This window comes from Peromyscus maniculatus, chromosome 22 (assembly GCF_049852395.1).
Source record: "Peromyscus maniculatus bairdii isolate BWxNUB_F1_BW_parent chromosome 22, HU_Pman_BW_mat_3.1, whole genome shotgun sequence".
Taxonomy (NCBI): domain Eukaryota; kingdom Metazoa; phylum Chordata; class Mammalia; order Rodentia; family Cricetidae; genus Peromyscus; species Peromyscus maniculatus.
Genome location: NC_134873.1, coordinates 30,737,524 through 30,750,012, shown reverse-complemented (window position 1 = coordinate 30,750,012; position 12,489 = coordinate 30,737,524). Strand labels below are relative to the sequence as shown.

Here is a 12,489-nt window from a genome sequence, read left to right as displayed (position 1 = left end):
CCATCATGGTGTAAGACACCACACGGTCCAGTCTGTCACCTTGGGACATCCTTCCTGGAGCCCTGTGTCCCCTGTGGCCATGTGACTCCAGTCCTGTTGTCCTTGGCACCCGTGAGCACCTTTACCGTCTGGTGGATTGTGTCCCCTGTTTGGAGGCCCCGTGGCTGCACACTTGATGGTGACCTCCAATTCCTTGTCGCTTCTAGGGACCTTGAATTTCTAAAGAGGGGTTCCCTCTTCTTTTCTTTGGATCTCGATGGGGTATACAATTCTAGGTAGGAAAGTGCCCTTGGGATCTCAAGGGTATTATGTTGTTATTTCACGTGTCCGGTGTTGCTGTTGGGAAACCAGAGCCATTTAGGGTCTTTTCAAATCTAGACTGTGACTTCCTTTCCTCTCTTTTCCTCGTTGGTGACCTAATATTTTGTGGCTACACATCTCGGTTTGTATCTTTTTTCTTTTCATCGTGCTGGATCATAGGATCCTTTTGATCTAGAATCTTCTACCATTCTAGAACGTTCTCTAGATGATTTCTTGAGGGCCATTGCTCTCTCTTCCCTCTGTTCCTCTTCCTGGAACTCCTAGGGAGCTTACAGATTAGTGTCCAATTTTCTTTCTTCTTCCTCCCAACCTCAAAGAGTATCTTCTAGCATGTCAACAGGATAAAGGCACTAAAAGAAAACATGAGAGCATTTTCCTTTGGTATTGGCATCTGCCAGGACCTTTTCCGCCAAGGTCTTGGTCATCTTTCTTGAAATGGGGGGTGGGGGAAGAGGATGATTAAATGTATGAATGGTCATAGTGACTTTATGAAATGTTTGTAGTAACTGTGGCCAGCCAGGTGTTGTTCTTTTTCCTCTTGTCTTGGAAATAATATGACAGGACAATGACATGGTTCACTACTAAAGAAAGTTAGCTTGATATTATAATTGTTTCAGTATTTAATAACTAAATAATTTAAGTGTTCTTATCTCTTCTATCCTTTGGTTTCCTTCCTTCCTTCCTTCCTTCCTTCCTTCCTTCCTTCCTTCCTTCCTTCCTTCCTTCCTTCCTTTCTTTCTTTCTTTCCTTTTTTTTTGACAGGGTTTCTCTGTGTAGCCCCTGGCTGTCCTGGAAATCTCTCTGTAGACCAGGCTGGCCTCAAACTCAGATCCGCCTGCCTCTGCCTCCTGAGTGCTGGGATTAAAGGCATGCGCCACCACCACCTGGCCCTGTCCTCTGATTTCTTAACTTCAACTTTGCTTTCAGGCTCTAGAGCTTAAATTTCAGATTTAAGCCGGGCGGTGGTGGCACACGCCTTTAATCCCAGCACTGGGGAGGCAGAGGCAGGTGGATCTCTGTGAGTTCGAGGCCAACCTGGTCTCCAAAGCGAGTTCCAGGAAAGGTGCAAAGCTACACAGAGAAACCCTGTCTCGAAAAACCAAAAAAAAAAAAAAAAAAAATTCAGATTTAAGCAATTTAGAAGAGTCCACTTTTGTTTTTGTGTATCCATGTTCTGCAGCCTTCTGGTCTCATTTCATTGAGTACAGCGTCCCATTGAGAATGCTGATTGGAGGATTTACTCTGTCTGTGGTTTTGGTCTTTATCCTTTGGCTGCTTTTGTCTTGAGCTTTGAGGTTAAAGAATTTCTCAGCAGTTTTTGTGATGGCCCTGCACATTTCTCTCTCTCTTACGTCACCTTTGGACTGCTGGACCGGTTGTCATTGGCTGAGTAGGATCTGAAATTCGAATTCTTTAAACATGGGCATGCTCTGATTTAGCGAGAAATGCATGACCACGCTACAGGTCTTACCACCAAGCATTTCCGGATGCTATCTTTTTCACACTCTCAAATGACCGATCTGCCCGTCTCAGCCCTCCTCACTTTTGAGCTGAGCCTGTGAGGAAAGTCCTTTGCTTCGTCCCAGCTTCTGTGAGCGGATGAGGATGGCTGGCGTTCTGATGTGGCTGCTACTCTGCCTGACCGACTGACCGAGTTTCCGGCAGGGAGGGGCTTCAGATTCTGAGGGGTGAAGAGTGTGCTGGGAGAAACTGCCACAGCTCAGCTGTGTGATGTGGGCCACTGGGCTTCTGCTGTGTCAGGACAGCGAGGGACTTCCAGAGGCTCTCTGCAACCTTGCATCTGTGGTTACAGGGAGACTGACAGACAGACAGACAGACAGGGCAGGGAGGGAACCGTTAGCCCAAGGAAGCCTTCTGGGGGCGTTGACTTCCGTCCATGAGGCACTGGGCAGAAGTTGTGAATTGCATTTATATACTCGTGTGTGTGTGTGTGTGTGTGTGTGTGTGTGTGTGTGTGTGTGTGTGTGTGTGTGATGTGCGCATGTGTGTTCCACGGCCCTCATGAGCAGATGACAGCCTGTGGGAGTTGGTTCTCTTCGTCCGCCACGTGGGTCCTAGGGATCAAACCCAGGTCATCGGGCTTGCTGGCCTTTTCCCGCCGAGCCGTCTGGCCTGCCCCATTGAGCAGTTTTGAAATGCCGGTGTTTGATCTTGAAGTAGACTCTTTTGTCTGGGCCTTTGGCTCTCACGGTCAAGTGGAGACTTCTGACAAGGCACATAGGTTTCCCTCCGGCCAGCTCACCCTTCCTTAGCTGGCAGGGGGATGTCACGGCCATGACCGGTCTAGAAGGCAGAACATTACCGTGGTATGTGGAAAGTGCCCACATTGTCGGGTTGTGGTCCAGTAGGAACAACACAAAGGGCCCTGACATTTAGTCATCTCCTCCACACCGCTTCTCCGGTCTTATCTCCCAGGGTGTCCTCACTGCTGTGATACCAAAAGCGCCTGCTGATAGGGAGTGTTGTATACTTTCTCTATCGCTATCCGCTTGTAGATATTAAAATGTCAGTGTTTGCTTAGGATAAAATCTCTCTCTCTCTCTCTCTCTCTCTCTCTCTCTCTCTCTTTCTTTTTTTTTAAATTTATTTTATTTTATGTGTGTGGGTATTTGCCTGCGGGTATGTCTGTGTACACATGTGCCTGGTGTCTGCAGAGTCCAGAAGAGGGTCTTAGATCCCCTGGAACTGGAATTATAGACAGTTGTGAGCCGGGTCCTCCAGAAGAGCAGCCAGTGCTCTTAACCACTGAGTGATCTTGCCATTCCAGCCCTTTAAAACCGAGAATAATGGTTTTATAAGGGTCAAATAGGGTCTAGGGACTAACTGGCCTTTCACTTAGAAGATTCTTTAAGCTTTGGTGTTTTGTGACAGGGTTTCTCTGTGTATCCCTGGCTATCCTATAACTCGTTCCATAGACCAGGCTGGCCCCAAAACCAGCGCTATTTATAAATGTCAATAAAATCTTGTGCATAGAAAACTCTAGAACGACCAATGTCAACAGTAACTGGATTTCAGCAGTGAGGATACGGGTAACTCTTTCATCCCAGTAAGCATTTACTATAGTTTTAAACTTTCTGTAGTATTTTATGTACTTTAAAAAAAAAAAAGAGGTAAAGCATAACGTTGAACAATTGTGTCCATAGCATAGAAGTGAAAACTATGTATTCACAGAAAACCAACCTTCCTTCCTTCCTTCCTTCCTTCCCTCCCTCCCTCCCTCCCTCCCTCCCTCTCTCTCTTTCTTCCTTTCTTTATTGAGGCAAAGACTCACTATGTAGCCTTGGCTGTCCTGGAACTCACTCTGTAGAACAGGTTGGCCTTGAACTCACAGAGATCCACCTGCCTCTGCCTCCTGAAGTGCTGGGGTTAAAAGCATAAGCTACTGGCAGCTGGTCCAAAATATATTCTTTTATAATTACACACACACACACACACACACACACACACACACACACACACACACGCGCTCACACAGCATGAAAGTCGGAGGGGACTTGGGAAGAAGAAAGACTTCAGTGGGAGGAGGAGGTTAGAGAAGATAAGGGAGGACTTTGATCAGAGAACATTTTGTGTGTGTGTGTGTGTGTGTGTGTGTGTGTGTGTGTGTGTGTGTGTGTGTGTCCGTGTGTGTCCGTGTGTGTCCCACTGCCTGTAATCAGGGTTGTCTGCATAAGGATGGCTGTGGGGTTATTTGCCTGAGTGGGGGCAGTGTGCCGATGACTCCATCACTGTGGAATGTGACGGAAGTGAAGGATCTCAGTCTTAGACCCTAGGAGACCTTTAAAAAGCAGTGGAATTTACAGCCTTGCTTGAGAACATTAAACTTAAAAAAAAAAAAAAAACAAAAAAAACATTTACTTTTGTGTGTGTGTGTGTGTGTGTGTGTGTACGTGTACACAGACATTAGAGGACAACTTGAGGGAGTTGGTTTTCTCTTTCCGCCATGTGGGTCCCCAGGAATCGAACTTAAGCCCTAGGCTTGGTGGCAATCATTATTATCCACGGAGCTATCTCGCTGGCCCCCTGAGAACATTTTTTTTTTTTTTTAAATTGTATGTTTGCTGCATGGTCAAAACAGCTGGTCGGTTTTATTTCTACATCACTGATTAGATGGATCCGTTATTTTTGAGCCACGAATCCAGATGTTTTGTGCATGAGTTACGTTGCTCCAGATGCTAAAAACCATTGTTCTGGTCAGAAGTCCGTGCTGGGAATGATGGTGTTTACCTTGCTCTCCAGCGTCCTGTGTCTCTGCTAGATACCAAGAAGTTTGTGTCCTTCAAGCAGTAAACATTGCAATGTGAGGAGAATACGACACTCTGATTTATGCGTGCCTGTCTTGAAATTTGTGGTCATGTTCGTCTTCCATTCAGAAAAAACTTTCATTCTATGTTAATTGCTTAGAACAGAGCAAAATTTTTTTTAAAAAAGAAAAATTTAATATGCCCCTTGACACGTTCAAACATGTATAAAATGTATGCTGTTTATGCCCACCCGATCTCCCCCTCCCAAGGTTGCATTTCTTGAACGTAAGGACTTTCCTCAGCTGTCACCCTTCTGCCATTATGTACCCTTTCCTCCCCGGAATTCCCCCTCCCATTTCTTTCCTTTCAACAAGGGCTCCCTCAGACTCTGTACCTCCAGCGTCAATCCATGGGCAGTAAAATTCGCACTGGAATGCCCATTCCACGGTCACCGTTCCCGAGAAGTAGGGGAGCAGCCTGGAGCCTGGCCCCCGAGGAGGATCTGTGTTCCCTCTTCCTTTTTATTCTTCTCTTCACCTTAGGCATCAATTGTCCTGGGCTGCAGAGTTTCTGGGCTCTGGGTGCCAGTCTGGCATCACCAGGCAAATGGCTAGGGTTGTGGGCAGGCAGGGTTTGCAAGGCTTCGAACCCGTGTGCCGATAGAAAACTCCTCCTGTGAGCCTGGCTTTGTTCAGACAAGGCAGGAGGCGTTTGTGGTGTTATTAATGGTGGCAGCCTAGGTGGGCCACCCGGAATTAAGAACTACATTAATTAAGAATTAATTAAGAGCCCCCCCCAGTGTGAATCTAACCCTGAATTGAGACCTCTACGAGGCCCCCCAAGGATGGCCCAACCCTCTCGTGAATGTCTTGAAATATGAGACAGATAAAAGAACAAAGCAAAGCCACTGGTGGACTGGAGACCAAGACCCCTTCCGAGGTCTTTTGGGGTGTCCTCTCCACTCTGGAGCACTTTCCCTTTGTTGGGGTGAGTTCCTGAATTATTCTTAGGCCATTCCCGTGGTGGAGGGGCCTGTGGGCGGTAATTGTTGCCACAGGCAGGAAGTGGTTAATGGGCTCCATTGACTGGGCTGGCAGAGGAAGGCTGTTGCCCCCCTCCCCCAGGAAACCCCCCCCCACACACACCATTCATTCCCCCTCAGGTGGGAACTGGAGCCTTTTCAGTCCCACAGTGACATCTTAGAGGTTGATCTGCCACCACGGAGGGGGCAAGGAAGAGGAGGATTTAACTGCACGCGTCTTAAGACAAAAAGTGATGGCCGGGTTTTGCTGAGTGGTGACCGGAGTTCCCGACTGGTGTGTGTGTGCTGTTACAGGCAGAAGCCAGGAACTGCTGCCCAGGGCTTAGTCTGCGACGCCTCAGTTATTTTATACTAGACAAGAAAAGCCAGGACATACAAGAAAGGAGCCACGTGATCTGCTTCCTTACATCTCTCGCATGTGGACAGACAGGGCTCGTGTGTTCACTGCTGTGTGCGGCATTCTTGCGCTCCTCAGGCACCAGTCAGAAAGAGATCTTTAAGAAGTTCAAAAAGCAGAGCGTCTAAAGACTAGCCTTAATTAGAATTTAGTTAGTAATGTAAGACCCCCCCCCCTCGTTTTGATTATTTAGAAATTAAGCACTCTTTGATAAGCGTTGGAGCAAAGACAGAGGGAACCAAAATGGAGGCCATAAGCTATCCAGAAAAAAAATGAGAGAGCTGGGCAGAGTGGTGCACACCTGTCATCCCAGCCATCGGGAAGTAGAGGCAGGAGGTTCAAGAGTTCAAGGCCATCCTTGGCTGCAGTGCAAGCTCAAGGGGAGCTTGGGCTACTCCAGACCGTGTGTGTGTGTGTGTGTGTGTGTGTGTGTGTGTGTGTGTGTGTGTGTGTGTGTGTATGGAAGAAAAGATTGGCTGACTGACTTTATGGTTAATTTAAATGCCAAAGCAAAGAAGTGGCCTCATGTGTTCCTATTGCTGACGTCACACGAACAAGTAATTACTTTAGAGGAGTTAGAAGGAATGCAACACATGAAATTAAGAGAAAGTGGGAAGAAGGAACTATAAACCCAAAGCCAACATTAATGGAAGAGCCAAGGAACGGAAATGGTCAGGAGGTTTGGGACATTGGATGCTTATGCTTGGAAAGGACCAATAATAGAAGTTTAACTCTAAGTACAACTCAGAGAAATATTTGGGCAAGTACCTCTGTTTTCCATCAGCGAGATGTCATACAGCCATTCAAGTGATTTTAAAAGCATTTGTAAGAGGCACGAGTGTATGTCAAGTGAAATAATTACAATTATAACTGTGAATACAGTCCCCATCCCTCCCCGCCCAAAGTTCTGAAGAGAATTTAGTTTGCAAAAACACATCAGAATATCACCACGGCAGGGCTGGTCCAGGAGTCAGTGGCCCTGGGTTTGACCCTCAAGACTGCCAACGAACAAAACCCAAACAAATCCCAGTGGCGGCGCACTGCTGATTCATATCATGATGCGTTTGTGTCTTGGAGTTACCGCGCTAAGTGGAGGAAGCTGTTGGCAGAGGCTTCCTGTCCAGGCTTCCACGCATGCAGCCAACAGAACAAGGGGGGAACCTCTCCAGCGACAGAGCATAGCTTCATTGCAGGCTTAGGGAGTGACAGTTCTGAGGCTTCCCTCTGGGGATGATGGACACGCCAGATCAATCATGTAACAGTTGCACAACGTGGTGAAGATACCAAAAACACCAATGAGTTGTCTGCTTCGGTGTGTGGATTAGTTATGAAGCTGCGACCGATAAAATGAGGGTGATTGTCTTGGGGCAGGGGTCCTGGGGTTGTTCTGCATTGTCTATATGATAGAGACATTTAATAAGCTAAAATACAGTCTAACACAGTGGTTCTCAACCTTGCTAATGCTGCTAATGCCCTTTAATACAGTTCCTCATGTTACGGTGACCCCCCCCACCATAAAATTATTTTTGTTGCTATTTCACAACTAATTTTGCTACAGTTATGAATCATAGTATAAATATCTGTGTTTTCCAATGGTCTTAAGCAATCCTGGTGAAAGGGTGTTTGACCCCAAAGGGGTTGTAACCCACACATAGGTTGTGATGGAGCAAGCTAAGCTTGCTTTTGGAGGTGTGTGCCTCCTGTAATCCTAAAACCCAGGCTTGTGCTCTGATGCTGTCATAGATGTGAATGGCCACGTGTGGAAAATGTTGTGTCTTTTGCCTGGGGACCCTAGGAGGCAGGATCCTACCTCTGGGAAAATCAGGAAAGCCGAAGAGGCTCTTCCTGGTGGAGTATTCTGAGAGGCGGTGGGCTCTGCTCTGTGAGCGCAGGATCAGTGGGGGGCTGTTACTTATATAACTTCCTGTAATTGCCTGGCAGGAGCCGCGGAGAGCCGCCCTCTCCTGTCCGGGGCTGAGCAGAGGCCACAACCCTTCCCTTCCTGCCGCTGGCTGCTGCTGCTTCTCCGTTTACCTCCTCGCTGGGCTTGGTGTGGAGGCCGCCCTTCTCGGAAGAACTGAAATGCCATTTTAACCAGAAGACTCCGTCCTCTCTGCGCTTCGGAGATGGGCAATTCCTATGCGGGACAGCTGAAGAGCGCGCGGTTTGAAGAGGTCCTCCACAATTCCATCGAGGCTTCCCTGCGCTCCAACACGCTCGTGCCCCGGCCCATCTTCTCCCAGCTGTATTTGGAGGCTGAGCAGCAGCTGGCCTCCTTAGAAGGTAAGAAACATGCATTTCTTATGTTGATATGTGTGTGTGTGTGTTTTCTGACGTGAGCAGCGGTAAGCCTGAAGTTTTCGTGTTCTCTCTCTCTCTCTCTCTCTCTCTCTCTCTCTCTCTCTCTCTCTCTCTCTCTCTCTCTCCATTTAGGAAATCTAGAATCTAGCAAAAAAAAAAAAAAAGGAATGAAAGTTGCACACAGATTTTTATTTGTTTAAAAGTAAGGACAGGCCAGAAAATACAACAACAAAAAAATTAATCTTGGACTCGTAGGAGGCAGGGAGAGTGTGTGCGTGACCCTCCTGAAACTGTTATTTATACTCTGATTAGAGGGCTTGCCATTTTAGCTTTGGTGAGGAAGGGATTTGAACATGCTTGACCCTCCTCAGCTGTGTGTTTTCTTTTCTTTTCCTGCTGTGAGCAAAATCGTTGAGAGGTTGTGTTTCTCTGTGGTAACAGGTGTAAGGAACCCCTAGAAATTAAAAAAAAAAAAAAGAGTAAGCCTTTGTGGATTTTGCATGTATCAAGAGTTATATTATAGGTATGGGGATGACTTGGGAATTTCCTTTATCTGGCAGATACAGTGTATGAGTGTAGGGGCTGGGGAGATGGCTAAGAACACTGCTTTCCCAGATGACCGAGGTCCGATGCCTAGCACCCTCATGGAACCTCACAAATGTGACTCCAGGATCCAACACCCTCACACAGACAGACAGACGTGCAAGCAAAACACCAATGCACAGGAAATAAAAATAAATACATTGTTTAAAAAGGTGTGTGTTTTCATGTCGAGTAAGCCTGACGTAATCTACAGGACGAAACAGCTACTGTTTTAGAATGTTTCTTTTATTTGTTAAGTTCATGCTTTTTGCTTAAAATTCCACACAAATGTCAGTAGTTTTTGAAGTAGGAAAGGTCATGACTTTAAAGTAGAAAACACCATTAAACAAGAAAGAAAACATGTCCACTAGGTTTGCACCCTGTTAGGCTTCAGGAGGCCGTGTGTGGGGTGCCTGTCTTAAGGTAACTCTGCTGAGTGTATGGATGCCTGCTACCCCTTATTTTGCAGAGAGGACAATGTGAGTCATTTTCTGGCTTCCTTAGTAAATTAACCTTGCAAATGGCCCAGATAAAGACCTAGCCAACCCGGGTCTTGGGTCTAAGAGAAACTAGATTTGCTCAGCACTATCAATTAGGAAAACATGAAATTTTGTGATAATCATTAAGAGAGCGCCAGTGTTTTCTGGCATCGGGTCACCGTGACTTCGCCGGGAGCCAAGACGTTATCAGAGACTCTTATTGATCCCAGTTTTGACCAGCCCACAAGGCTTCGGTGAAATACGAGTTCCAGGGCTATCCTTAACTACGTACTGGGTCAAGAAGCCTTGCCAATGGCAAATTAACAGCAGCAGCAATCATGATGATGATTTCGAATACTCGGGTAGCATCCTAGAATCTACCATCTATTCACCTGCTAATGCTGAGGCCTGCTGTGATTTGGAGATGTTGAGGGGTAGCAGAATTGTACTTCCAATGTAGGCTGTCAGGGTGGGACGGACATGGTGGGGGGGGGTGGCGGGCGTGGGGGATGAGTGTACAGCTGATCATCTGGGAACAGAGAGCAGCAGGAAGCCCTTGGGGGCTCCCTCAAGTTGCCCTCTCCCGCTGTTAAAGATTTCCCTAGGCTGCCCACCTTCTCGGGGTCTCCTCTTTGATGAGCCCTTGGTATTTTCCAGTGATCCCCACCCCACCCCACCCCACCCCCGCCCTGACTGTGCTGCCCAGGACCCAGGAGTTCCTACGAATTAGTTAATGCTCTGCCTCTGAGCTTCCTCTCAGCCTTTGAGTTCCTGGGCCGACTTGACCCAGCCCCTCTACACTTTTTCCTGTCCGCTCAGCAAATAACCCAGCGCCATCTCCTGGGATTTTGTTTGTCCAGTGCCGAAGTCAGCCTGAGGGGGTCGGTGGGAGAGGGAGACCTTTGGGCTTGTTACAGGTCACCATAAACCAAGCACTAAGCTTGGGCCATATCTTCTGCATCATAAACCTTGGAGCAGACAGGCATTTGGGGGGGCCCCCATCTTGTTTTGTCTGTCTGTCTCTTGTCGGGGTCTCTTATCTGATGGCTGGCCTTCCTCAGATAATAACATTGTTGATGATGCTTATGACCAGGGTGCCGGGACACTAAACTCCCGGGGAATCTGGTCACATTTTATGTATTTGTGGGGGTAATTTAGCAGGGGCCTTATTATAGCTTTGTTCTTTGAACTGGGGCTCTTTCCCACTCCCCGCTTCAGGGGAAAAACCCTTTTGCACAATGCTGAGTTTTTAAGAGAACGGTCCGCACGGCAGATGACTGCGCCAGCCCTAGGCCTCATAAATTTAGTCGTTAAACGGGATGCAGGTAAATTCCTGTAATCCTGCCTGCTCAGAATGCCCACAAGGTGCGTCTCATGGCAAGAAAGGAGAATTGACCGTAAACACTGGAGTGAATAGCCTCATGTGCCTGTCGTCAGGGGGGCTGGGGGGTGCTTGGATTTGTGTTTTATTATTACCTCACTAACCCCTCAACCCTGATGGTTTTGTCTAAGACCACTTTAAAACTCTAACCCTGCCAGGAGACCTCCGTAAACATGTCTGTTTAGTCTGCTCCGGGGCCTGTGCTGGCTGAGGAGCCCATCAAAGTCCAGAAAGTCTGCCACAGACCCTTTGACCTTTAACCCTGCCAGCCCTTTGGCTCTCTGTGGCTTAAGACCCTCTTCTCTTGTTTCTTTCGAAGTGTGCTGTAATGTCTGTGCGTTGGGCTTAGCAGAATAATGCGCAGCCCGGTCCCTGTGAACCGAGGGGCCGATCCACGGCTCTGGCTTTGGGGACGTTTGTTTTAGCTGTTGGGGAATCTTGTGTGAATGTCCACTCCAAGGCTGGTGTCTGTGCCGCTCTCTGGGTCTCTGCAGAGCCCCATGTGGACTGTGCCGTCTGCTCTGCTACCAGTGGCTGGAGACTGGCCGGGACCATGAGACCCCCTGGAGGGGACAAACTGTGCCTACTGTAAGCACAGGAAGACGCGGAGGAGATGAGTTTCTGGGATCACTTCTTTTACTCTGCGCTCATCTTGTGTAATCTCTCCACGGCTTTCCCGCCACTTGGTATTGATCCTTTGCACCCACAAGGTCCAGGGCACCAAGAAGCGCAGAGTTGTTATTCCCTCCTCAAGGTGTTGGTCCTGGTCAAGTTATGCCCCCAGTAGGTTGTACAGCTAAATCACAGGTGGAAAACCCGGTGCCACTCGGAGGCGCCACATTTCCTAGAACATCACGACTCACAGTGACCTTAGGGCTTACCTTGTAACCAGCTCATTTTGCACAGAGAGGGTGATTGACTGTCCTGTGGCCACACAGGCAGCGGCCATCTAAGTCCTGAAACTTGACTTGCTGGAGCTGTGGTCTAGGCTTTTCCATTATGCATAGTTTATTTGTCAACTTAAGACCTTCGGATGGAGGGAGGCGATGTTGGGGAGAAGTACGAGAACAGGAGGGAGATGTAAAACAAGTCAGCAGCAAGAGACAGGGCAGCAAAAAGCCAGGAGACAGCCATGTCTCACTGCCGTGTATTTAAGGCCGTTACAATGACCCTTCCACGAGGAAATCTTCGCGCTGTTCAGTACTTGAAATTTAAAGACACACTGAGAAGTATTTTTACCCAAAACGCTATGAGAGAAGACATTGGAAGGACTAAATGTCAGCACCTTTGAAACAAGTTAATTTTTGGGACCCTCCTGCTTTCCCCAACAGTGGGTAAGGCCTGAACGGTGGGGCGGCTCTCTCCTCAGCATGGCCCCTGCACTGAGAACCTTGCTGGGTGCTAGACCAATGAGAGCAGAGTCCTCCGGGAGCCCCGGAAGACAGTGCTAACTAAGCACATCGAGGGGAGGTGCTCATGGCCAAGGCTTTCCCCCCTCCCTCCTCCAGTTCTGCATTTGCTGTTCTTCCTTTCCTAAAGCCACAGCATGCCTGGCCTTATTCTAGAATTTTCTGGAATGTGCACGCACATGAGTGAGTGTGTGTGTTTGCATTTCCAGCAATGAATATATGCATCCTTTGGATGAACACTCACGTATAGCTCAGCAGCTCCCATATGCGATATGGAGGCCATGAATGCTACTTCAGTTTGCGAGAACACCA

At 47.9% G+C, this 12,489-nt stretch overlaps 1 protein-coding gene and 1 long non-coding RNA gene across 7 annotated transcripts in view; one reads left to right on the top strand and one right to left on the bottom strand.

Moving 5' to 3' along the window:
• Greb1 (growth regulating estrogen receptor binding 1) overlaps positions 1-12,489 on the top strand; it is a 136,737-nt gene that overhangs the window by 60,176 nt on the left and 64,072 nt on the right. For all 6 annotated transcript variants that reach the window (XM_042266788.2, XM_076559616.1, XM_042266786.2 and 3 more), the window contains one exon: positions 7,967-8,308. In XM_042266788.2, the coding sequence (XP_042122722.2) occupies positions 8,152-8,308 (157 nt within the window). In that variant the 5' untranslated portion in view covers positions 7,967-8,151. The remainder of the gene's footprint in view (positions 1-7,966; positions 8,309-12,489) is intronic.
• LOC143270283 (uncharacterized) lies at positions 8,495-11,790 on the bottom strand. Its single transcript, XR_013047426.1, has 2 exons — positions 11,650-11,790; positions 8,495-8,780 (listed from the first exon to the last, which is right to left on the bottom strand). It is a non-coding gene; the product is annotated as an uncharacterized LOC143270283 (long non-coding RNA).